Source organism: Rhipicephalus sanguineus, chromosome 6, assembly GCF_013339695.2.
Source record: "Rhipicephalus sanguineus isolate Rsan-2018 chromosome 6, BIME_Rsan_1.4, whole genome shotgun sequence".
In the NCBI taxonomy this organism is placed as follows: domain Eukaryota; kingdom Metazoa; phylum Arthropoda; class Arachnida; order Ixodida; family Ixodidae; genus Rhipicephalus; species Rhipicephalus sanguineus.
In genome coordinates this window covers 140,023,309-140,050,062 of record NC_051181.1, presented here as the reverse complement: position 1 = coordinate 140,050,062, position 26,754 = coordinate 140,023,309, and the positions used below count along the sequence as shown (strand labels likewise).

At 46.8% G+C, this 26,754-nt stretch overlaps 2 protein-coding genes across 3 annotated transcripts in view; both read right to left on the bottom strand.

Annotated features, from left to right (window-relative positions):
- Nucleotides 1–2,007: 2,007 nt before the first annotated feature.
- LOC119397601 (solute carrier organic anion transporter family member 74D-like) lies at nucleotides 2,008–26,433 on the bottom strand. Its single transcript, XM_049416608.1, is given in 13 exon segments — nucleotides 2,008–3,048; nucleotides 3,050–3,219; nucleotides 4,251–4,315; nucleotides 5,688–5,863; nucleotides 9,855–9,999; nucleotides 12,821–13,001; nucleotides 13,560–13,724; nucleotides 15,510–15,686; nucleotides 16,394–16,480; nucleotides 17,112–17,440; nucleotides 18,621–19,039; nucleotides 21,649–21,731; nucleotides 26,220–26,433. Coding segments are annotated over 11 exon segments (1,995 nt in total). The 5' UTR covers nucleotides 18,914–19,039; nucleotides 21,649–21,731; nucleotides 26,220–26,433; the 3' UTR covers nucleotides 2,008–2,841.
- The window catches only part of LOC119396556 (uncharacterized), a 317,806-nt gene continuing 305,906 nt past the window's right edge, over nucleotides 14,855–26,754 (bottom strand). For both annotated transcript variants that reach the window (XR_007416604.1, XR_007416602.1), the window contains one exon: nucleotides 14,855–14,899. The gene's annotated coding sequence lies outside the window, so the exon portion shown is untranslated. The remainder of the gene's footprint in view (nucleotides 14,900–26,754) is intronic.

Below are 26,754 nucleotides of genomic sequence, written 5' to 3'. Positions count from 1 at the left end.
AGTGTAATTTGCGTTATAAGGTGAAAAACAGCGTACATTCAGTCGTGCTCTTTTATCGCCATTGGGACTGACGCATTTCGAAATCACAAATGAAATGAACTTCAGTGAACCGATACTATATGTTGACGAACGCCGTCAATCATTTAAGAAAAGTTCATGACCAGTTATACAAAGCTATATATTTTAATTTAAGGTCAGCGGAATTTTAGCGACATTGAAATTAAATAAATGCCACGCATATCTTCTTGATAAAAAAAAAGGCAGAAGTTCTGGGGAAAATGGAAGTTTGAAGAGATGAAAAATTCTTGAAAACAGGGTGTCTCTGAACCAACGTCTCGATATATTCAGTGGCGCTAAAAGCGTCTGTAACCTTCTTTACTTGCATGCCTAAAAAGCGTTGCATAGACTATGAAAACGACTTTAACTATGGTATTTTGAAAGGGTGCAGCAAAATTTTTAAAATTTACATGTGGTGAAACCGTAGCCATATTCCACGTATATATGCGGCCATATACACGCAACTGATGAACAAATAATTCCACTTTTCAGTGGAAGTACTGCAAACTATTTTCGTTTCGCTCACATGAACTAAAGATAAAAGCTTTAACCGATAAAGCAGTTCTATTTATATACTGAAGCCTCTGGTATGTACCATGCACCACATCATTTCTGTATTGTCGCTGTCTTTCTCACTTCGGAATAGAGGGAAGTATAAATGGCAGCGGTACTGTGCAGTTGTGTGCAGCACTTTACGTGAAAACTCTCCATGCCTTCCTCTAGGAACGACAGATCAGCTCTTGAGCAATCACGAAAGGCGTGAACAGCGTGCTCTTATAGACCAAATTGGAGCAGCAGTAGGTAGCTGTTCCTACATGATTAAATGGGCGAGTTTCGCTCGCCGTGTGGTGGTGTCGCCAGCGGGTGCCACACCAGGCACGTACCCCTCACGAAATTTAATCTTCTATGATTGGGATATCAAATATACGGAAACTCCGAGAGCCCTTTAGCCGTCTCCGTGAGGTTCCGCATAAAGTCCAAAGGCGATAACGTCGCCCCGCGCTTCGTATGTTCTACGTGCGAGTGAGAACGCGCGAGGACAGCCGACGATCGCGGCTCAGGCGGAGAGGAAACGCGCCGGCGTACTTTCCTCGGCGAAAGGAACATCGGAGGTCCCGGAGGGGGGCGGCGTGGCTCCGGCATTACCTGCATACTTTGAGCCACAGTCGCACGCGCACTGCCTGGACAGGGATCAGCGTATGGCTAATACCTTTGTACGTGCTGTGTCTTCACCTCTGAGCTTGCGTCATTTCTATATACAGCGCAAAGGTCGCTTCGTTCGCTGCAGCGGCCGCATTTTCTTACGCCAGAGCTTTGGTGAATTACGCCAGGTCGGATGCTACACTGCAGGAGTTAGCTGCTCGCTTTACTTCGTATAATATTTCAATGTATTGCTATCGCATTCAATGATTCGTTTTTAAGGCGAAAGTGACTTTTTTTCTATCATAAGATACCTAGCATAAAGCGACAAGCAACAACAGCCCAGTCCCTCACTTCACGGTTAAGGACGTACCCCTTCCGAAAAAAACAACATAATTGTCTATGCCACCTTCGCACTCTTCCTCCTAGATTATTTCAGTCATCGATGTTTGGTTCTCGCTTTTGGAATGATTGAGAGAAAATATGAATGTTGGCAGTATGACTGTTGGGCGTCCATATCTCTACTTATGACACATAGATGCACTGCCAAAAACTACTTGGCGTCTTTAGATTGACTTGGCTCCTTATGTCCAGTGATCGCTTTTCATTTCGATGTAAAAATTCACTTATGCCCTTGAGCGTCAAGCAGAACAATATCAATCTAAATATTGCAAGAAAAATGTAAATTGTTATCACACGTACACATTTAGAGACACCTGATCAATCAGAGGCCCTTTTAGGGGATTTTGCATAGTGCACAATTTGGTTAGATTAGAAGGAAAAGTGGTAGCAACTACAGCTTTAGAATATTTATTATTGTACTTGTTGTCCGGAGCTTTGATTTTAGCTAGTTATTGTGGACTATCATTTCTCTGATAAAGAAAAAAAACCCACAAAAATGGGAACGTTGCAGAGTATCGGTGAAAGTGCACTTTTATTTTACTCCGCGTATTTTATTTTCAGATTTTGGTAAGATCATTGTGGTCAGCGCCCAGCGATAGCCGCTCAACCAGCACGGCGGGTACACCCCCAATGTGCTGACCGTACCGAGCGTTTGGTGCGCAAGAATTGACATTTTATCACAACCAAAGTAGTTTATAGCCGTACACCATACGACAAGTACATCTCGAGAAGTCGCTCATGCCTATGTCATCGCTGCAGTTACCTTTAACTTATGCTGCAAGTCAACAGAGCATACACGCATATCAAGCCGCTAATCGAGCGCTTTGTAGAAGCTACTCGAAGTCACCTTCTCCTCCAGTACCACAATCCTGTGAGATGTTCTTTGCTGCCCAACGTAAGCGGTCTCGCACTTGGGTGTACACTGCAAAGAATACTTTGCAGAGCGGCACGTCATTGCAGACAACGGGCGTGGATGGCTGAAAGGTAGTTTGAATTTGGCAGGAGAACACAATGCTTGATATTAAATGTCCCACCAAAACCATGTCGCTGAAATCAAGCCGCAGAAGCACGCTTTCAGGCAGGCCTGAAAGCGAATGAAATTGCAGAACGAGTATTGTCTATTTTCGCACGAGGTCGACCGGATATTGTTACAGCCGCATGAACCCCGCGTGTGTACGTGGCGAACTGTTCCAGGCGAAGAGTTTCAAGCGCGACCACATTGTGGCGTCTTCACAACTCTTTTCACTCTTCATCGTCGGGATTACTCGTGGCCACCATGTTATAGATCTCATTTTTCGCCAGCTTCCGGAAGGATCCCTTGGAGGATCTTCTGGACGAAGATTGAGGGTCGGCGTCTCCCGGCGCTGGGACTCGCCTTCTGTCGGCAAGGAAGCGCTTCTCTCGCCCGTAGAGGTTTCCGAGCCGACCGCTGAGGAGGAACACGACGAAAGTTGAGGGCCACGCCGACCATGAGCAGGATGAAGGTGGTGCCGTGCAGCGAGTAGTTGAAGGTGCGCTGGTCGTACACCCAGCAGTTGCCGCGCTGACCACAGCTTTCCTCCCAGACGACGCACGTTGAGTCCACCAGCGAGCCGTACACCAGAGGATAGGGCAGGAACGCTGAATATGAGCAAAGAACGAACACTGTGAAGCGTAGGCGGTCGCACGGGGGTGGGGGTGACCACTGTTGATAGAAGGGGGGGGGGAATGATCAGGTGTCATTTACCCACAATTCCCCCTGTTGACTAAGGGGGATTAGGTGCCAGAACTCAACAGATGATTAGGGGGTGGCCGCCTCCCCCCCCCCCCCCTCGCCTTATCGTGCAAGGTTATAACCATGCAGGTATTTGACGATAATGGCTGTGGCCCTGATGTTGCATTTCAAGAACAGTTTACTTTCCACCTTCACCCCCCCCCCCCCTTCAGCGGAGTGCCAGAGACCGAAGGAGGCCGTTGTGAGAAGCACGTCATTACTCATTTCAATTTGTGCATCCACTGCGAAGCTCGTTTTCGTTCGGGCTCGTCCACTTGGGGGGGGGGGGGGGGGGAGGAGGGGGGGCAGGTTGCGGTGAAGCTTGGTTCTTCGCTCTAATGGAGAACCCTGCGCTCGCCTACGCTGCGAACCGAAACCTTGGCTTAGCTCATAAGGGCACACACAGGAAACCTTACGTAAACGACATGAACGTATTCTTGCAAAGAAGGCACAAAACAGGAAGAACTCTGTGTGCTGCAGTGCATGATGAACCACCAGAAAGGGACCCAGATGCCCAGGAAGTCGTTCTGATTAAATTTGGGTGTGCACAAGATCACGAGATGTCGTCACGAGGGCAGCTGTTTCCGTCTATAGAGGCCTCGTGGGGCCGAATGCAGAAAGCTTGTCGCTTATGAGATCATTTTGTCATTGACAGGGTTCTTCGCTAATGATTTGCTTAGTACCAGGATTGGCTGAAAAATGCACTTACGAACAATTATAATGTAAAAACAGTCTTCGGTAAATACAGGCCATGTTTTGCAATAATTCGGGAGTGTTGTGTCGGGCTTATGCTCCGCAATATGAATAAAGATTTAAAAACTGCGCTTATGAACAAGCTACTACTACACGATTCATTGATATCATTGAAATATAACTTGTTCCTTCTACGACAACTTACAGAACAATGCCAGAACTCCTTCCGCAAAGCCGAGAGCAAATGCCTTGTCAGATGGATCGACGCACCTGAAGGAAGTAAAAAAAAAGTCTGTTAATATTCCTATTTTGCGGTTGCACCAGGTACGACGTCTTTGAAGGAAACAGTGCGAACGATGGGACAAGCGAGTAGTAAATACGACTATGTACCGTCGGCATCAAAAGTTTAGAGACCACAAGGTGTGAGAAACTTTGAATTTCCCAGCCATTTGTGAATGTACTTGATCGAACTGTACAGTACGTGTCGTTAGCGCGCTTTAGAACATGCCAAAATTTAATTTCGCGGCTGCGTGCCGACGAAGCGTGAATATATATTTAGCTTTTTACTTGTGTCTCGTGGTCCTTAAACTTTGGACGCTGACTGTACAGAGCTTTGAATGCGTGTTCTTCTTGCCACTCGCTCGTTTAATGTTCGGCGCTACATTCTTCAAGGATGTTGTCGTGCCAACGATCGCTCATGCAGATTTAAGCTTAGTCTAGTCCAAATTTCGTGCAAAAGAAGAGATTATGAAACCGTTAAGCGCACAAAGACGGGAACAAGAAGACGACACAAAAGAAGAGACTGGCGGGCTACCTAGAACTGCATAACTTGTCGTTAGGCACGCGACATGGCAGAACAGCACTGCGTCTTCGTCACCTCAATTCTGTGATACAGAACACCGGTTTGCACTATATCACAAGTTATGCGATATTACGTAAGCGCTAATGAAAAAAAACAAAAAAATCTCCCGCTAAAGGGGACCATGAGGCGATGCGAAGCAGCGTTTCGGCATGTCGAGCCCGCGTTTCAGAGGGGGAGTGGGAGTGGAGAGGGTAGAGGGAAGGTGGAGAGGGGGAGTGGGGGAGAGGTGGAGAGGAGAGGGAGAGTGGCGAAGGGGAAAGGGGGAGAGGGGAGGGGAGAGGTGGTGTGGTGAGGGGGAAGTGGGAAAGGGGAAGAGGGGGAGGGGAGAGGATTTGCTCATGCGCAGTAAGGCTGGTCACGCCGCACACCCCCACCACCACCACCACCGGTTTGAACTCCGCCATAAGATGCTTCGCATCTAATAGGTCGCGATGTCATGATAGAAACCTTTATTTTCGAGTCACAGATTTTGACAGTGGGGTGGAACAACCAACATATATTTTTTTAGTTTAGTGGCTGTTCTAATCGCAGTAAAATTGGTCGACTTAGGGACTCCACAGAAATAAACATAACATCATTGCATCGATGGTGCAAGTTTCACGACACTATGTCATAATGATACTAATAGCAGTAACGTAGTCTTCGCATGTGATGAGGATATTGCGCTCTACATACAGGTTCAAAACATCAAGCGAAAGCAGTACGTACATACTACATTTCGTTTTATTACCAACACTTGAATAAAGCACGCACATCGATACAAAACATAAGAAGTTTTACCTGAGTGGAATGACTATCTGAGCAGCCTTTGTGCTGAATGAGAAACCGTAGGCGATGCACAGCAGCAGGATGTAGAAGGTCAAGAACGGGCAGTCACTCTCGCAGAATCCATCCTTTGCTCGTCGCGCCAAGCCGTCGTTGTCGAATGCGTCGACGCACATGCAGTTGTCGTAAGTCTACAACATAAGCATATAAAATAACCCCCTTGTAAATTATGGTGGCCATCAACAAATGCTACGACTCCAATGTTAAGGCAGTCAGTTTTTAGTTTTTCATTGGATATGGACGGTTTTTAAACCACTTTTCCTTCCATCTTTCCTTCCCCTTTTCTATTCTCATAGGGTAGCAAACGAGAAGTTTTTTTTCGTTTAACCTCCCTTTCTCTCTCTCTCTCAAGGCCACATTTTTAAATTCACAGTAACATTTCACTCTGTCTTATTTGTCCACTGCATGTATCGATATGGCAGGCTTGTTTCTGTCATAAGACAAGTGTTATTTTGAGGCAAACATTTGCTTACAGGTATAATACCTGCTGTAGACATCCGTTGAATGCTCTTAAGGATGCACATCTATATCCTCCAGATTTTGATGACTTCTGAATCCGAGTTCTTTTCTGGTTTCTGTGTTAACAGCACCATGTTTCATCACTTAAGCTGAGTCTTGCACCTTAAATGGAGTTACAGTGCGCCTATATTAAACCTTGAGACGTCCTGAAATCATGACCTCGTTTAGTTATCTGATTTTTTTTTGTGTGTGCAAGTGCTCTAATTCTTCGTGTGTGCGTTACCATCGGTTTTTGCGATAGCAATTATATGGATACCTCTCGGCTGATTTTTGCCGTCGCCGTTGCCACCGCCGTCATGTCCCGGGTATGTATATGTATGTATATATAAATAAAACCAACAAAGAAAAATAAATTGGAAGAAAAAAACTTTCGAAGTGCGCCACGGGGATTCGAACCTGCGACCTTTGCTTTTCAGCGCGCCGCTTTAAACAACTCGGCCACGCGCCATATTTTTTTTCTTTGTTGGGTCACACAAGTATTTTCACACACTAATAGTAAACCAGGGAACAGTACAATGATACATCATCAGCTGTTAGCTGACTGCATGTTAAAACTTTGGCATGTGTAACAACGACTCCACTCTGGGAACCTACTCCGGTACATCCATCTGCACTATTTGAATACTTGACTGAAGTGTCACGTAGAAAATTGTATAAAGACCTTGTTGATATTTTATTGCCTGTGCCGTTGTACCGTGAGCTATACTATGCAGGCCCAGGCCAAGATGTACTTAAACGCGTGAAAAGAATGCTCGTAGCACCAGGAGTTAAAACATTTTTCTTTAAATTGCACACCGGCACTTTACCAATTAAAACATGGTTGGAAGATGAAGGATTATTTGTACCATGGGGCCCAGATTGTTTCCTATGCAAACAACCGGAGACCATTGAACACGTTTTCATAGACTGCTGGAGTAGGTTGTTTTTCTGGGATATATTACAAATAACTCTAAAAAAGAAGTTACAGTTAAATTCACATGGAATCCGGTTTCTCTCCGTTGAAAATGAAGATGGCGTACCTTACGACCTTATTATGCTCCTGGGCCTGCATTGTATATGGCATATCCGAACGGCCTTTCACAATGTAGGTGTGGAAGTCAGACCTGTTCGCGATTACTTTCGCGAATGCGTGTGTCGTTTTCTCGGCCACGCGCCACCGCTTATGTAGAATACTAACGGCGAGCTATTTATGTGCACCATATAACGCTAGCGGTATGCAGATCTCGGAGGTGCTTCCGTGTGTGAAGTATCACCTGCGAGATTGCCCGCAGGGTGCGCTTAAAAGCAATGCTCCTAGACTTTGCTTCTGTTTGAAAACTGCCCTTGAGACGCGCACTAAAAATTGGCCCATTTCTGCACCGATACGCGAGTGGAACGCGCCGGCTAAACATAAAGGGACTTTAGCTGAACAGTGCGTCGAACGCCACCGCGTGGAAGACGCGGAGGGGCCACTCCACGCGCCGCAGTTTTCGAGAAAACAAAAATACTTAAGAGCGTTGGGTTGTAGCGCGCCGTTCAAACACGAATAACTAACTGGGACAGTTGTCGGTTCGCGCTCGTCCTGTAGGCACCGTACAGTCGAGTTTTCCAGTGCGACTGCAGCGCCACAACGCAAAACCTAGCGGACAAAAAACGCAATAATGAGACGGGGTTGCTCAAAATGGAACGCGATGTGCGCGTCTCCCTCTCTGAATAAGTGGGCGGACTGCGGCCGGGATACACGGGGGACGCGTTCGCGCGTCTGTTTTCTGCGTGCCCCTAACGGCCAATGCCAGCGAACTTGGACGGGCCAGTGCGAGCAACGCAGCTCCCTCTGGTCAGTGTACGGTGCCTATACCTGTGCGTTCTTTTCGAGCGTCCTTCGTTGTGTTTGAGCAGCGCAGCGCTCTGCAAGTGTCGAGCTGTTGCCGTTGTTAGTTCGTGGTCATCCTGTGTGTTCTTTTCGTGAGTCCCTTGCGCTTGATGGGCGGGCCGCAAGTGTCGAGCTGCTTGGTGTTCTCCTTGTGACTTTTTAATTTGTTGCTATCGCATTCATTGCTTCGCCTTTGCGGCGAAACTGTGACTTTTTTTACCTTTTTAAACTGTATCGCAGATAATGTTATATATTTGTGGTCTGTACGATCACCTAGAGTGTGACGTCACCTTTCTGTAGTGTATTTCTCGAGAAGTTTTTGTAGCGTTAGCTACACTTGCCTAGCCGGAGCAGGTTTCGCGTGGGTCATCATGAGCCGTGCTGCGCATGCGCGAGGATGAGTGCGGAGCCGGCATCTCACGCGCTCTCCGCCATCGCCGCGCGTGGCTCGCCACGGCTGGTGGCGGAGAGCGGGAGGAGTGGCGTCGTATTCGGGCAGACAGATTGGCGCCGGCGCGCGCGACTCGCCGCTGCTGCTCTGCGCATTCGAGAGGGGTGACGTCGTAGCCATGGCGCGCGCAGCTATTCGCCTTCGCTGTGCAGTCGCCGTCTGACAATGCGCTGGTGCCGCTTGATAGCGCCTCTGACTGGCGTTTGCAGGCGGGTAACGCCATGGAGAAGGAGAGCGCAAATGCTGCTCAACGGCCCAGAAGAGCCGAGAAGCTTATGTCATCGTATCCCGAAGTAGTTGCCTGGCAATTAGCGGTTCAGCGTACGAAGAATGAACAGAGGAAGGCTAAACGTGCTGCGGAGACACTGGAGGAAAGGGAGGAACGTCTAGCAAAGCGGCGTCGCCAGGATGCTGAGTGACGTGCCCGACCATCTCTGCAGCAGCAACAACAAGACGCTGTCGATGACGTCAAGGCTTGCCGATCGACTGCCTATACTGTGAAACTTAGCGAAAGCGCCAGTGCGACTCGGACCTTCGAGACGGACTTCGTAAACAATCCGTTTGGATACGTGTGCGACGTGTGTGAAAGACTATGGCACATGAAATACTTGACGCCGCTAAGTCGTGCCATGCGTGAAACGTTGAGTTTAGTGGCGGCGCCTGAGTGGGGTGAAACTGTGGCGCGGGTTTGTACAACGTTCAAGAACTTTCTCGTTAAGCAGAACATTCCGCTCTTTAGCGTTACCAATGGGTATCGTTACCCGGCCATGCCGCCAGGTCTACCGGTTCTGAACGATGTGGCCGAATGTGTGTCATTGGAGCAGCAGTAAGCATGACAATCAAACTAATCCTAGACAATCTGGAAAGCTCAGAATAATCAGCTGAACCTTTGCTAACGCTACGTATATCCTGGCATAGCCGAGCTAAGCCACTGCAATTTTTTTTTTGTGCGAACATCGAGTGCGTATTCTCCACTGCTGCAATAGTCCTACAACATGGCTGACAGTATGAATGAATGAATGAATGAATGAATGAATGAATGAATGAATGAATGAATGAATGAATGAATGTATGAATGAATGAATGAATGAATGAATGAATTACGTTTATCATCGTGTGATCGCAAGGTTGTATACCCGCTGAGCCATTGATCCCACTCCTTTGTACGCTATAAGCACCTTGATTGAATTTTCATATCAATGCAGATATGTAACCCTATGTATAGGGATCGTGCTAGTCGTAGTGCATTTGCAATCAAGTGATCGCAAAGATGTGTAACCACTTAGCCGTCGGTACTCACCCCTCTCTGCGCTGTGCCGTTTGTTCCTTTGGTAAAACATCCGGCAAAGCAAGGAGAAAAATAGGTTGTTTTGCCTTCGCATATTGGATGGAACACTTCGGTCGCGCAAGAACAGTTCTGGTTGCAACTGTTGACAAGATCCAACCTGGGAGAAAAAACAAAATTAGACGAAACACAACGTACGCTGCGCAAAAGTGAAGCAACTGTGTTGAGTAGACTATAGGAGCGCCAGCCACACGTTGTATGGTATGATATGGTATGGTATGGTATGGTATGGTATGGTATGGTATGGTATGGTATGGTATGGTATGGTATGGTACGCTACGGTACGGTATGGTGCGAAGAACTTTATGAGCCTTCGCTTTTTATATATTGCTCAATATCCAATTAGCACATCAGAACAGCAAGGAAATATATGATAACGATAACGGAGATCTCACTTTCTAAATGATGGACGCTTATATAGAAAATGCGCCCAATAAGCAGTGTTAGCGCGAGTATTGGTAAGCCGAACATCTTGCAGGAATAACCCTTCTTGTTGCGAATTGACGCCGTTATCGATGCCTGCTTGCATAACTTCAATAGGTTATAAATAACGAGCTACCAATACATACACAAGCACTTATCGCATGCCTGTAAGAGGCAGGACTGCTTCAGTAGGGATGGTTGATTAACTTTTTTAATCCATTTTTTTTACTCTTTCGCCACCTTAACCATTAATCGGTGAATCCTTATCATTAATCGGCGGCGGCCACATTTTCGATGGAGGCGAAAATGCTTGAGACCCGTGTACTTATATATATATATATATATATATATATATATATATATATATATATATATATATATATATATATATATATATATATTGATGCTCTATCTCGCTACCCACTGCCCAGTCATGATATCTCTACATCGCCTCCTGCCACTGAAAGTGCTTTACCTATCGCAGCACTCGGTTGGCTAAGATCTGGCAGCCCATCCGTACTTGTGTCGCACCAACGCACCGACCCATACTGCCGCACTATTTTGGAGCGCATCGAAGGTTCTTCTGCTCCTCCGAACGCCCGACTTCGTCGACAGCTTAACCAGTTCAAGCTTCACGGTGGTGTTCTCCACCGCTATGTTTACCACGTCGACGGCAACAAATGGGTACCAATCATACCACGTTCTCTACAACGTGAGGTTCTTCAAGCATTTCACGATGATCCCACAGCCGGTAATCTAGGCTATCATAAAACCTATGACAAAATACGAAGTCGCTGCACCTGGCCTGGCCTCTCTTCAGCCGTTGCCAAATATGTTGCTTCCTGCATCCATTGTCAAAGCCGCAAACGACCCACGACTGCTCCTTCTGGCCTCCTACAACCTCTTCCTTGTCCCGCTTGCCTTTCGACGTCGTTGGGATAGATTTGTACGGCCCCCTACCAGTGACATCGAATGGGAATCGTTGGATTGTGACGGCTGTTGACCATCTAACCCGCTACGCGGAAACAGCCTCGCTACAATCTGGGGCTGCCACTGAAGTCGCCGATTTTTTTCTGCGCAGCATATATTTACGCCATGGAGCTCCACGCGTTCTGCTCAGTGACCGCGGCAAAGTCTTCCTTTCCTCTATTCTTGACGAGGTTCTGCGCGCCGCCAACACCATTCACAAGACAACTTCTGCTTACCATTCGCAGACCAACGGCTTGACGGAACGCTTTCATCGCACCCTCTCTGATATGATTGCAATGTACATCAACCCCGACCACTCGAACTGGGACGCAATCCTGCCGTTCGTCACGTTCGCTCATAACACGGCTACGCAACGCACCACTGGCTTTTCTCCCTTTTTCCTAGTCCACGGCCGCTCGCCGAATTTCGCTCTGGACGTCTCGTTCCTTTCGGCTCCCGCACCCTCCGCAGGTCCCTTATCCGAAGTCTTTTTGTCTCGCCTCGCACACTGCCGTCATCGGGCCCGAATCAACACCGGCATCTCCCAGGAAGCTCGCAAGTCTCGCTACGACTCCACTCACCGTGCTGTGACTTTTTCCCCTGGAGACGAAGTTCTTCTATGGACTCCGCTGCGCGTTCCTGGCTTGTCCGAAAAATTCATGAGGCGCTTTCTTGGACCTTACACGGTCGTTGAGCAAACCTCCCCAGTTAATTACCATATTTCACCTCTTACAACTCCTTCCGATCACCGTTGCCGGGGGACAGAAATAGTGCATGTTTCTCGTTTAAAGCCGTATACCCGCCGCCTTACGTAATACTGTCACGCGGCCAGGCGGCCGCTTCCAGCGCGAGGGGGAATTAGTGTGAGCGTAACAAATCAGTGACTCTTCTTTGTCATCTCGACATATCATCATCGTTTGTGCAACTTCCTCATCTGTATATATCGTCATCATTGTAGAACAGCTCGAGCTAGACTCGAATAAAGCGGTGCCTCACAATATATATATAGATTTAGGCGCACGTTAAAGAACCCCAGGTGGTCAAAATTTCCGGAGCCCTCCACCACGGTGTGCCGCATAATCATATCGTCGTTTTGGGACGTAAAGCCCCAACAATTATTATATTATGAATCTTTGTCTGTTTCCTCTACGACTAACTACAGACTAATGGCAAGTTCGCCTCGGCGCCGCAGCGCTCTAACCCAGATTGCAACAATACGGAGCGCGCTCTTCCTCCAAGCCAGAGAACAGGTGTCAGAGCCGAACGTGTATCTGCTCGCCAGAGCAATCGGAGGCCGGAAGAGGATACACGTCATAACATCATCTACTGCAAATAGAAGAGGCGTGGGAGTCACGTGATCAGATGTCCGACAAAAATTAGACACGTATCAAGCAGGTACTATCGTGTCTGGAAATAAACGGTGCGCACTGCTACACAACCTCTATTATGTGGTCTATCTATCAAATTCCTGATAATCACGAAGCTTTGCGAAATCTCGCAGGGCAGGCCATACCTTGATCTGAGTTCACCCCTTCTCTCTCAATGGCGGCTGAGGGCAGCTGAAAGCCATGAGTGAGATGAAGATCAGCGCTGTTATCAGCTCCGTCGCAAAAATGATGGCAGTAAGTATGCGAGCAGAAGGCCGAAACGTCTTCATCAGGAATGCACCACCGAGCGTGGCAACCATGGCGCATCCTATTGGAAATGTTCCTGCAATAGAGTGCAAAATCTATGAGACTACACAAAGAAAGTACCGTTATAGTTCAGGACGGATACTGTTTTTTGTCTGCGATGCAAATGCATACTTACGGTGAATGGAATTCGATCCAGTTTACTTGAAAACTGCATGTTGTTTACCTTGAATGAGATACAAGTGCAGATCTGCACGTTGCAATCCTCGTGCTACTAGGCCGCTCTGCTGTGCGATGCTAATAAGTGTTGTGCTGTGCCGTGAGATCATAAGCACATCACGGAATAAGTGTGACATGTCCATACTGCCATGTTACTCTATGTTGCGCCGAGTTGCGTGTTATACTAGTATAAAGAGAAACCGGTTAGCTTGAGGTCAAAAGTACTGGACACTACCTCTGTTTCAATAGAGGCTTTGCACCATGCGTATTACAAGTGAAAAGAAAAGAATCGGGGCGAACACGTTCGGATTACCCTTGAAATGTTGTGTCCTCGCTTGCTGAAAGATACAACGGATACATTCGAATGTTGGACACATTTACGTAGAAGAGTCAAAGGTGATCTCAGCTTTCTTCTTACCGCTTAAGACTGAGGCAGCGCTGGGAGACTGCTGGAAATGTTCCTGCACGTATTTGGGCACGTACGTGCAAAATCCCAGGACGCCGAACCACTTGAACACGTGGGCACACATCTGTGCGACGAATATCGGGTTCTTGATGAGCCGCTTTGAAGCCTGGAATGCTTCTGCAGAAAAAAAAAAACGAACGAGGATCACATTTGATATAATAGACAAATTTCGGAAAGACAAAATTATATCAACGCTGAGTTGACTCAGAGTGAAACACCGGTGGAAATATGTGTTTCGAGCGAAGCACTAACTCTGATTACTCGGTTGGATGGTTGTTCCTCAGATGCTTGACGCAACCCGCACCGGGGGATCGGACACGAATCGGACGGTGTTTTATTTAGGATATTGTAAAGCCTTATCAAATATATGAATTTAGAAATAAATAGTTCATCAGTGACTCGTTATTGATAGGAACAAGTAAAAATCAGATAAAAATGTCGTACTTGTGTATCGATTGGTGTAGTTCTAAATCCTGCGCTAAATGCAGCTCCACTACTATGACATCTGAGTTAGTGCATAGCACGGGCACCCAGCGATTCCCGTTCGTAGTGTTCCCACTGCTCCGTTTACCAAACCGTCGATGACGTCAATGTTTGAGGTAAGCTTGCAGAGTTTCCCCGTCACGAGTAGAATCTTGTTAGGAATAATAATAATATCTGGGGTTTAACGTCCCAAAACCACGACATGATTATGAGAGACGCCGTAGTGGAGGGCTACGGAAATTTCGACCATCTGGTGTTTTTTTTTTTATTAAATGTGTTTAAGGAGAGGTTGGTGCCTATACATGGCTCCGGCTACTCCTCTTCCCTTACTTATTAATTAGCGTCACGAACTTATAAATAAAAGCACACTCACTCACGGCAGTGTCCATTGAAAAGGAATGTTCACACGTCATGCATAATGTTCATGTGATGACAACAATGTCCACACACAAGACACACAAGAATCGTTTGCACTTTGCCGAAGAGTTCAACCCACGGTGCCACAGTCATTTGTATAGTGCGATCACATCACATAAAAGTCACTGGACATTGCCCACACTTTAAACACACTTTGAACACAGCAGTCTTGAATCAATCTTGAATCAAATGTGAATCAATATCTTTTTGATATTCCCGACTCTTCTAAAAACTGTACTAGGGCGCGTGCAGCAATGTTTTGTAGAGTTTCAGTTGGCCATGGACCCAATACTTTTGCTTTCTTTAACGTGCACCTAAATCTAAGTACACGGGCCTCTACCATTTCGCCTCCATCGAAATGCGACCGCCGCGGCCGGGATCGAACCCGCAACCTACGGGTCAGCAGCCGAGCACCGTAACCGCTATACCACCGCGGCGGACAATCTTGTTAGGAAGATTCGCAAACTCGGTGTGCGACATGCGCGCTACTTTTTGTTGCGCTTTATCGACTTCCTGCTTGTTACGGCAGTTGAGATACGCGTCGTCAGCAAATAGGTATGTCAGGCTGTTTCCCTCTTCATGTGTAGCGACGAGGGCACCGGAGAAGGCGCTGGTGGGAGGTGAAATCGTGCGCCTGTCGATGTGGTGGCGCCCTCTCTTGAGCGACGCGGGTGTCAGCCGCATCCTTCCGAAGCGTTTATAGCGATTTTGGGATAATTATTGCGATTACTTCTTCGTTATTTCTGTTAATTATATTACTTTAGACCTTGTTCGTTAATTTTAACCCGGTTTCGAGCATTGCCAGCCTTGTTTTATGCCTGTATTGACCATTTGATTTTGAGCGTGACCATGCGAAATGAGACACTGGACGACATGACACGCCCCTAAAGTGCGACGCACTTAAAAGAAGGTAAACGACAGGGATCTAAAAGTAGGCTGAAACTACACAAATGGTATGTAAAGATATTTTCGCTTAAAGAACGACTGATGACAGCGAGATACCTCTTATGCTCATATCCTTCTCTTCCTCAGTCGGCCTGTCAGATTCATCGTCAGCCAAGCGCTTGGGGAAGAAGAAGAGCGGCACGGCGAACACCAGCTGGAGGAAGCCTAGGATGACGAATCCTAGCCACCAGGCTCCGATCCACCGCGGGTCTTCGTCGGCAAATCCTGGGTTGTCTGATTTGGTGAATAAGTAGAGAAATACGCCATGGGTTAATGGTTTGTTGTTGTATGTACTTCAAATGCGTTAGAAACTGTTGCTGGGGCCATTATTGGTGTGTACTAGGGTTTCAACGAACGCCTAACCCTGGAGAAGCTGATATTGCAGAAATATGAAAAGAAAGAAAGAAAGAAAGAAAGAAAGAAAGAAAGAAAGAAAGAAAGAAAGAAAGAAAGAAAGAAAGAAAGAAAGAAAGAAAGAAAGAAAGAAAGAAAGAAAGAAAGAAAGAAAGAAAGAAAGAAATAGATGAGGAGGAAGGACGGAATGAAGGAAGGAAGAGTATACACTATCGAGAGTTAGTGAAAAGCAAAGCAGACATGTGACTGATAGTGCTATCAATATGCAGCAAGTAAAAACATTTCTTAGCGGTAAAAAAAACGAATGCGAATACACACTAAAAAATGTCGACTATGCAAATTTTGCATCAGTAATGATCCAGCAAAACGTTATTACTCTATTTAGGCCCTTCAGTCAGCTTATGAGTTTAAACCTTGTTTCTGAAATCTATGGTAAATTTACAATCCAGTTCCACAAAAATATAATTTTCCTGACTGGTAACATTAGAGGATCGTATTCGATCACTAGGGCATTTTTTTTTTTTTGTCTGGTCTGCATGTTTTGTAGACTCAGTATTAGCGCTAAGAAAAAAGCGGCGGCTACATACAAAACGGGTCTTCGTAGATTGCGAGGATAAGTGCTGAAACGATGAATCCCAGGCAGGGTCCACAGCCTCGAACGACGGTCATGATTGCTGTAAGAATTGCACGTCAAAGTGAATAAAGTGCTTTGTGGGCAACTGTCGTGGTTGCACCATGAAATCATAGTAACACAGGAAAAAAAAATAAACATCGACAAAGTTTGACCAATCCATGTATTTTAGTGCCGCTTCGCGCTACCAGAAATATTGTTCCGATATCATTCTTAAGAAACAAGCACATAAATGGAAATTTTAATGTCTCATCACGAAATCTACCCTGGAATTTTCGAGTTATATTTCGTGCTACCATAAGTAACTTCCGAGAATGCTGCAATCTGTTCAAAAGTAATGTTGCAGGTTTAAGACAGCGTTAAGACAGATTACCACTCACTCACTCACTCACTCACTCACTCACTCACTCACTCACTCACTCACTCACTCACTCACTCACTCACTCACTCACTCACTCACTCACTCACTCACTCACTCACTCACTCACTCACTCACTCACTCACTCACTCACTCACTCACTCACTCACTCACTCACTCACTCACTCACTCACTCACTCACTCACTCACTCACTCACTCACTCACTCACTCACTCACTCACTCACTCACTCACTCACTCACTCACTCACTCACTCACTCACTCACTCACAAAAGGTACTGTCCTCGCTCTCTCACCCATATAGACGGCCGAGTGCTTTCTTTTAATGAGGTCGTCAAGGTAGGCCGTGCCGGCCGAGTAGTAGACGGCAGTGCCAATGCCCGTGAGGAAGTTGCAGCTGACAAGAAGTAACAGGGCGGGAAGCGTCTCTGACTTGCGGGACTGCTGACAGTTGAGCTCCTGGAAGCGCCTCTCCTCTTCCTGGTCGTGGCAGAAGTGGTTCAGGTCGGACTCGACCTCGGGATCCGTCATGCTGAACGCCTCGTCCGCCTTTCCGAAAAGCCAATAGGGCAGCGAGGCGAGCAGGCACGATGCGCCCATGAGGACGGCAGCGAATCCCACCCATCTGTGGAGCATCGTTTCCGTTTGCGCAAATGAGAGCCGTACACGGGCACGGCAGCCTCATGAGGTCCTCTCAATAAAGCACCCACAAACTCGCCTGTTTATCTGAATTTCACCACATACGAACATCTGTACTACGTATAAACGGTTGTAATGGGGAAAATGCTGCATTACAGAACAACCCCGTTTGACTACGGCTGCTTGATGGTTAGAAGAAATACACTTGGGTCGAATGACAAAACGCCCGTTATACAGTGAAATGACAGTTACGAAGAAGACTACCGCCACCTTATACCTCTCTCCTCGCACGAGAGCACGCCGTAGCTATTGCGAAAAATACCAACACACATCGTCACTTGAGTCTGTATATGCGCTGTAATGTTATAAATGTCCACAATGCGAGGAATGCGCGACGTTCTACGACACTGCATGGACATGCGCATGTACATTCCCTCATACACGTGACACATCCCACCACACGGCAATGGAAGGGTGGCAGCAATGTTTATATCAGACTCGACAGAGCAACTGGAACTGGTATACCGAGCGAGGAGGGCAGCTAAAGCCGCTGGACTGAGTAAAAGGACCACGCACTGCATAGCGGTGGAGCTATCCATACTCGCGTGCTCTTCTTCATAGAGTTTATTTCCTGTCTCTCGCGAGATCTGACTGCGAGCTTAGTTTTGTCAGCGCTAAAGCGCCGGCATGTCTTGGTCGTGGTACAGGTTACTGACTTCGCGGCCATCTTTTGGCTGCGGATAAGGGGTAGCGAAAATGTCACACAGTCCATTAAGCATATGCCTAAAACGACTCGAGAGGGAAAGTCACCCTTTTTCTTCTCAGTACATTCTATTGAACAGGAGGCGTTGATTGAACCGCCCCCCCCCTCCCCCGAAAGCTTTCTGCACCCAACGTAATTTTGTAGTGCCTCAGTGATCGGCCCACCTTTGACTAAGCGACGATTTCCTGTGATGACGTAATCATGTGACGTCACGTTATGTCACGTCATGGTGACATCACAACTTTTTGCGACCTGTGGTGTCGTTGTGACGAAACAGGCAGACGTCATCACGTGATGAAATTTTTTTGCATCTCTTGTTGACGCCACCCACGCCGGCGGTCACTTTCCGCGTTTGATGAGGCATATAAGCGTTCGCCTTAATAAGAATTACAGTGGCACTCACCTCGGCCTGTGTCTTTTCGGGCTGTACGTGCCGATGAAGACACCCAGAAGGATGGGGCCGAAGTTGTCCGCGAAGAAGACAAAGCCCGCGGTGCGACTTCCGTAGGCAAACCGCCGCTCCAGCGTCGTGTTGATGCCGATGAGGTAGGAGTAGTAGCAGCCTTGCAGGATGCCAAGCGCCGAGAAAGAGATCATGTAGCACACCGGTTTAGTGAAGAAGTCCAGGAACGCCTGCCACGCCCCTTTCTTCTCGGCGGGCTTGGAGCTGCCTCGCTGCTCCGTCGCTGGTGCCATGACTCAGCTGGTTTCGGAGGCGAGACGGGGACCAGGAATCACGATTTACTAATATTATTTCGTGCTTCTCCAAAGTGACAATGTCTTCTTCACATTCCTCCTCTTGCACAAGGCCAACGACAGCGGCTGCAGAAAAACCAACGAAGAAGCGAAACACGGTGACTGCTAATTAAAGTAGGAAATGAAAGCAATGAGAGCTCACAAAACAATGCATCTTAGTGAAGCGAGAAAGCGTTTTATTGAAGAACAGATAATTCTTTCGGCTTATATAAAGGCGACTACATGCTACTCTGTATAAGGGAAGGGGTTTGAGGACAGAAAGGCCATAGGAGCAGGAGGGCAGGAAAAAAAAAAAAAAGGCGGAAAAAGGGGTCGTGGTATGTGCAAGTGAGATCGTAATGATTGTGAACTTGTGATGCAAGCCAGTTTAGAGCTTATCAGCTAAGTTAATGTCCTCGAAGAACTGAACCGAAATTTTAAAAGTTGGCGTTGCTGATAAGGAGAAGGCTTAGATCCAAGTATTTCCCTCGAGATCTAGAGGTGCTTGGGAAGTTGAGCGTATTCGATTTTGCAGACAAATTCCATCTTCTGTAGCAACATTTTTCACACAGTTGCTTGCAGTAGAGATCCGTAAGCCACCACCACGCATTGTTACAACCCAGGTTTCTTTTATGTTCGCTGTAATTTCACAGTGCAGCTTTTTCCAAAATCCGTACTAGCAGAGCATTGAACCATCTGGTTGCTGTATTTCGCACCATGCAGTACAAGCACGAAAAACTACGGCGCGCGTTCGAACGAATACATAAGATATGTTCTACAACATACGCAGTGCAGATAATGAGGTAGTTGTTTCGATTATGTATTGTGCGCGGCAGTACAAGCCGAAAAAAGATTTGATTGTCTATTGCTAACTTATTTTGCAAGAAATTAATATGGTGCGTATATTATTGTTACTGTAGAATTCCAACGTGCGAGGATTCAAACTCTCTCTCACAAAAATCATCAACAACAACATCAAAGTGCCTTTGTTCAGTAAAAAACCTCAGACTGTAGCATCAGTTTACAAATGTGATTCCTGAAGATGTAACGCAACAAATTTGCGGTGCCACTAAGGGATAAGTGTACGCGCTACTTGATACACTGCTTGCGACAGTTCCCAATAAAGCTTAATAACTTGAAATGAAGATACACGTTTTGCACAATCTCATTGAAGTTTGTACATTTCCAGAAATAATTCAGCTTCGTGCATCTAACAAGAAAACGTCTCTAGACATACCTCTTCAATACAAGGCGCCGAGGAAACACCCTTGAGACATACTTCACGTATCGAGGTCGAGAAAATGCTGAAGGACGTTTGTAGAAAAGGAAGAGTAGTAAGACTTGCTTCCTAAGAGCCCAACATAGTGGTTGTATGTTCGGAGAACGTTCTTGCAGCGGTATCATGAATGTAAACTTGTCCTTGGCGAAACGACTAATGCCCTAGAGCAGCCGTTAGGCGCACTTCGGGAGATATTGGGCCACTTTGCTAATGGCGAGCTTCAGCAGTACCTTGTAAGCATACGTTCTACAGCACAAGCACATACATACACACACACACGCACTCACACCCACAAACACACAAAACGAAATAGCTGCACGACACGGCACCCTCAACTCAAAGTAGTGCCGGCGTCGTCGACAATTGTATCACTGGCGCAAGTACGCATGTTGCGGTTAATGTTCCTAAAGTGCACTGCGCTATTGCTAGTACGATGGATTGCTAGATGGAGGAGGGGTAGTGGTTGAGGTGGAGGGCTGTACAAAAGATAGTGTCGATGAAACCTCTTCTTTTTTTTTCTCCTTTTTTGTCGAAGAAGATCTCGAAGCAATACGTTCGTGCTTGCCCTGAGCACCCGACAATAAACTAATTTTTGTACAGAATTGTCTCGTAAACACGCGCTTTCGAACAAAATGAATAAATATTGGAAAGAATGTTAAGAAGTGATAATCATTGGATATCAGCAACGACCCTTCGTAGAACCCTACAAAATGCACCGCAGACAGGTTTGTTTGTTTGTTTTGACGTATTGGCTTCGAAGTACGAGAGGTACGAGCGCACGACTGAAAACCTTGCATATTTCTCGAAGAATACCTTCGGAAATCACCGCATGGCGCAGCCTCCTTCCAAACTGACTATACCCTTTGTTGCTTGAAATGTGATAAATAAAACGCTGATTATATTGGGTTGTGCCCTATGAGGTGCGAAATGCGGGAACAGGCAGGAAAAGGGCAAAACTGAAAGAATCGGGTCACATTGATCGCCTACATTGACAGTATGACATTGAAGGTATAAAAAAAGTATGACAGCAGCACTGCACTGCGCAAAATGCGCCTCCTGCCTAACTTGAACATCGAGCGTTGATACAGATGCAATAATAGCTCAGATGTGCAACCTAATTTGGAATTGCATGAGTTTGGAGCGTGAACGGGTCACCGATATGATTAGCTTCGAACAGAAAAGAAATCAAGTTTCGGAAATCGCGAATCTGGAAGCTGTCAGGCACTATCTAAACTTGAAGCCAGTCAGTCAGTGATGCCTCGCCGACACCCACATTTCGACGAACAGACATCACCTTTGGACCATGTTTGTGGCACAAAGCGTCAAATGGTCGCCCTTGGCTATCGTTTTATCGCTCTCTCTCTCTATCTTTTTTTTTTTTCTGGAAGCAATTTGGAGTATCATGATGACTACTTACATTACGGAGTCTCCAGTCAAGTCCATTCGAAGCGCAGTCAGGGCGTCTCAAACAGCGGAGGGGCCGATTTCCACATCGATTATCTGCGAAAGACGAGATACGCTATTGTGCCGTCTGCGGGGCAGGGCGAACCGAAAAAGAAAACACGTCCCGGTCGAAGCACTCGAGTCGCAACGGATCCTTTATCGGTTCACCCCGCGCGATAAGAGAGTTCGCTTCTGATCTGGTTTGACGCACGCACGTCTCTCGACGGTGAATCTCTGTCTCCCCAAGCACGACGCTCACATCGACGCGACGAATTGCCAAACAACTACGTTGGTGTCCTCTGCGTAAATCGAAACATTAAGAGGCGCAGTCTCTATAGCATTGCTCAGTCTATACGCTCCAGGAACTAGGCTAGATTGCTTGTCTCAAGTCTACATCCGGACAAATTACAGTCAGAATTTGCAGCGAAAAATAAAGCAGTCTTCTTTATTAGACAGTGTTGCATCCATACAGACCGAAATTGCGAGGTATGTAGCACTCCTGAGACCACTGAACACCTCTTGTGCGTCTGCCCCGCCCCGATATACCATGCAAAGAAAATCGATGGCTACCTTCTTGTTGAAATCTATGAAGCAACAAGTAGTCGGGAAAAGTTCTGTTGGGACCTCCACCTCGTCATCAGCGCAATATCGCTGATATTGCAGCCGTGAACAAGATTTTTTGCGCGAGACAGAACTAGGCAAGAGAATGTAAATAGTTTTTGGACATTCAAGGTTTTGCTTAATCGCCGCCTTCCTCCTCATCATCAACGCCTTCTCTCTCCTCTATTTACCACCCCCTTTCCTAACGCTGAGTAGCATTTCAGAAAATTGTTTCAGGCTGACCTCGCAGATTTTCTTGCCAATCCCCCCTCTCTCTCTCTCGCCTTTATGAGATTGATGGAGGCAGTAAGGAGCGGCAGAATGAAAGACAACTCCGGTCGACCAGCAAGAATGAGCTCCTCCGACACGTTGCACTGCCTGCCCCTTAATTTTTCTAATACCTGCACAAAGATAGGTACTGTATTTAGGCTACAACGAGGTACGCCGGCCCTACCCGCAGCTGTAAAATTATTCCTATCAATTTCAACCTTAAGTGCCCACAGCCGCAGACTGAATCTAAACATGAGAAGCGAGCCATATACATACACATCAATGAAATGCTTGTGTACCGGCTTCAACAAAAGCACTGATGCGCCTGTAACGTACGAATGTCATTTTTTCAAGCTGTCCTGATGTCACACAGTAAATACACATGTGATCAAAATTTGTTGGAAAGCCTACGTTTCTCATGTCCTGCGTTTGACAAGTGCATGCGTGCGTGCGTGCGTGCGTGCGTGCGTGTGTGTGTGCGTGCGTGCGTGTGTGTGTGTGCGTGCGTGCGTGCGTACAGGAACTACAACGAAAGGTTAACTTCGCTCCTCTGTTGAGGTTTGATACAAAATTACAGGAGGTACATTCGGATGATATTTATAGGACGCTTGCACTGCAATGGATGCCGCATTATAGCAGTTTTCTCAGGCCCCTTGCTCATTCTCTAAAGCAGACGCCTTTCCGAAGAGTCGACATGCACGAAAACGTGATGCGTTCTTGTGTCATAGATAAGCAACAACAGCAGGCGCTGGCCTTCGAAACCGCTTATATTCACGCGATCTGAAAAGTGAGCTTCTACTCGTCTATACGGTGTACAATGCTTGTGTGTTCTGCTACCGGCTCTCATGCGTGAAACAAGTCATTGATAACGGCTCACATTAAATGAAGCGGTTCTTGGATAGAGGAAAGACGACAAACGAATAAAATCTCCCGCTAAATTATCAAAATGTTGTAACGTAATCACATAGTTGCAGCATTGATAAGGCTTATATAACATGACACGCTTCCTAGTGGGACTAGCGACTACGGCTGAACCAGCAGCGGGTCGGGACGATTTTCTTTTTGCCCTTACATTTGTCACGTCGAGCTGCAGCAAAGCCGTTATCTCAGGCCTAATGACATGCCATATATGCTGTCACTCTTCCAAGGCACTATCAGTTCTCAAGCTTTTGCTCTAAGACTCCTGTAATCCGTGTAGCATAAACCTACGCTGAGTGCCATACTGCGGATCTGTTCTTATAACGTACGGGGAGCTCTTATGGTGTGTTAACCTATCCGCTTAAACACCATCATCGCGTGAAGCGCGGTGTTCCTTCGACACAGAAGCCACTAAAATCCCGAGCGTTCCTTTCCAATCCCTATCATTCTCATACCCCCTTGTTTGTGAGCTTTGCTGTGAGCGTGCTATAGATATGCGTGGAGTTGTAGAAGTAATTATGAATGGCAGCAGTTTTTCCTTCTATATTTAAGCGCTCGGTCTACTTTTTGTTTGTTTTACTCCCCAAATCATGCTAAGTATTTCATCGATTGATTCATCTTTTCTCCAGCTGAACCTTCGTGTATCGAACCTACCGGATATTTTTACTAGGTCGCGATCAGCGCTAGCGCTTCATGCTAAGACAATGTGCCGCTGCTTCGTGCGTTGCGTCTTCCTCGCTACACGAAGGATGAATCTGTCGGCAATTTTATTGCGATAGCAATTATATGGACAGTCTCGGCTGGATTTTGCCGTCGCCGTCATGCACCGTATATGTATAAGTATGTATATATATATATATATAAAAGCCCCAAAGAAAAATAATTCAGAGAAATGCTTCCGAGGCGCGGAATCGAACCAGGCACCTCTTGCTCCGCAGCGAGTGGCGCTATCCACTACGCCACGAAACGCAGATCCTCCACGTAGCTAACGGCGAGCATTATATACACACCCTTTACCGCTGGACGGACTCAGACACGGCAGGCGATAATAAGCGTTTCTTCATTACCAGCCAGATGGCGTTAGGAGCCCGACGGGCGCATTTAAAAGTCGTCGGCGAGCTCGCTCGCTTCTTCTTATATTTGCGCGTGGGAGAACCTTGCCCTTCCGCTGTCCGCTCTCGCGGTTTTCTCGAGGTGAGGGGAAGAGTAATGTTTCAAGCTTTCACCGTGATGTCCGCGCTCATGTTACGGCGCGTACGAATGTAACTCGAGCTCAGGGACGCCGCTAAACGAACAAACAGAAGATGAGCGCGAACTATCAAGTGTCACAGCTCGACACTTGAAGCACGCTAGTTTCCTTCGCTGCTTCGGCCGCCTTTGCAACAGGAGCGCAGTTCAAACTGAGAGTATCCATTGGCGAGCCTCACTTCGTATAGCATTAATTTCTTGCTATCGCATTCATTGCTTCGCCCTTGCGGCGAAACTGTGACTTTTTTTGTTTAATCAGTAAAGGCGAGTCCCAAGTACATCCAAAGTAGCATGGCTTGGTAGGCTCCGAGTTCTGCAACTTTGAGACCACCTTAAAAAGATAAAAGTATGAGCGTACCGTGCTTGATCTCAAGGTTAATGGTGATCATTATCGCCGCATTATCAGCCTATTCTTTATATCCACTGCAAGAGGAAGGCCTCTTTAAATGATCTCCAATTTACCCTATGTTGTGCTAGCTGATTCCATTTTATCTCTGCGAACTTTTTTAGTTTCATTGCTCCACCTAATTCGCTGCCGTCCTTCCTCGGCTTCTTTTCCAGTTCTCTTAGTATCAGCTCCGCTGCTCTAACTGAGCACCGGATGCATGTCCTACGCATTTCCAGACCTATTTCATTCGCTTCATATCAATTAGAATATCAGCTACACCTCTTTATTGTCTGAGCCATTCGGTTGTCCTCTGATCCCTTAATGTCACGCCTATACCATTTACCGTTCCATTGCGCTCTGCCTGGCCCCTAACGTTTGCTCAAGTTTCTTTGTTATCCTCGAAGTTTAAGTCCCATATGTTAGAACTGGAAGTATGCAATGATCGTATACTTTTCGTTTTAGGGAAGGAGTCAGTTTCCATGTCAGGATTTGATAATGCCCTGCCGTTTGCGCTGCCAGCCCATTCTTATCCTTTGGTGAATATCCTTAGCCTGAGTATGCTCCCTTTAGGCGCGTAGCCAGGGGAGGGGGGGTGTTGGGGGGGTTGAAACCCCCCCTCCCCGAAATTTTTCGATTTTGCATGTGTATACATGCACGCACACATACATACGCACGCACGAACATACAAAACGGATGGTAGAACCGACCCCCCCCCCCCCCCCGAAAACGATTTCTGGCTACACCTCTGGCTCCCTTGTTAGTAGTGGACCTTGGTATACATACTCTTGTACGGACTAACTTGTACGGATTCCTCTCAGTCCTACAGACTGTAAGAAGAGGGCGTGAGGTGATCAAGGCGTTGCACTAAGGGAGGGGCTTTTATACTAGCATGTTATAGTACTTTTCACTGAATGACAGCGCAAATACAGCCAATTGGTTATCCCCTTGAGAGACAAATACGTACCTGAAAACTTCTCTTCAAAATTTGATAGGAAGCGCACTGAAAGCAGCCTTTACAGCATTATAGTTAACCACAACTCTCGGCTGTTCTCTTTAACCTGTACGAGTTGATGATGGCAAAAAAAAAGGGGGGGGCAAGATCAAAATAAGGTAAAACTTACCTCCTTCTACCGAATTTCCAGAGCGTTCGTGAGCGTCGCCAAAAAAGCCTTCATTCTGTGAAGAGTATCTGCAGCACTGTGCTGTCTTCCTCAGAGTATGACGTTGAGGTAACAGGGCTTACAGAGAACTTACAGGGCTTACGTCACGTCGCACCATAGCCGCCTAGTGACGGCGCTCTAACTCTTCCGTATTTGGGCAATACGCTGGAATTCGTGAGCCAAACATGGCCCAGCATGGCCCGCAGCAGGAAGGATAGCTACGCCCTTAAGATACGAAGCCTAATTGCGGTGTCCGTATACGACCAAGGCGTGATAAGCGCTACGCGCCTTATCAAGACTTACTGTTTGTCCAAGATGCCTTTGCGTAGAACAAGTGGCCGTAATCTCTTATTTTTTTACTGGCATGCGCATTTGCGCAAGCGTAAATGCGCAAAGCCTTGCACTTCCGAGAAACCAGGACAAGAAAGATATCGGGTCTTTAGGTGTCAGGACCACGGTATGATTACTAGCCACGCCGTAGTGCGGAGGACCCCGG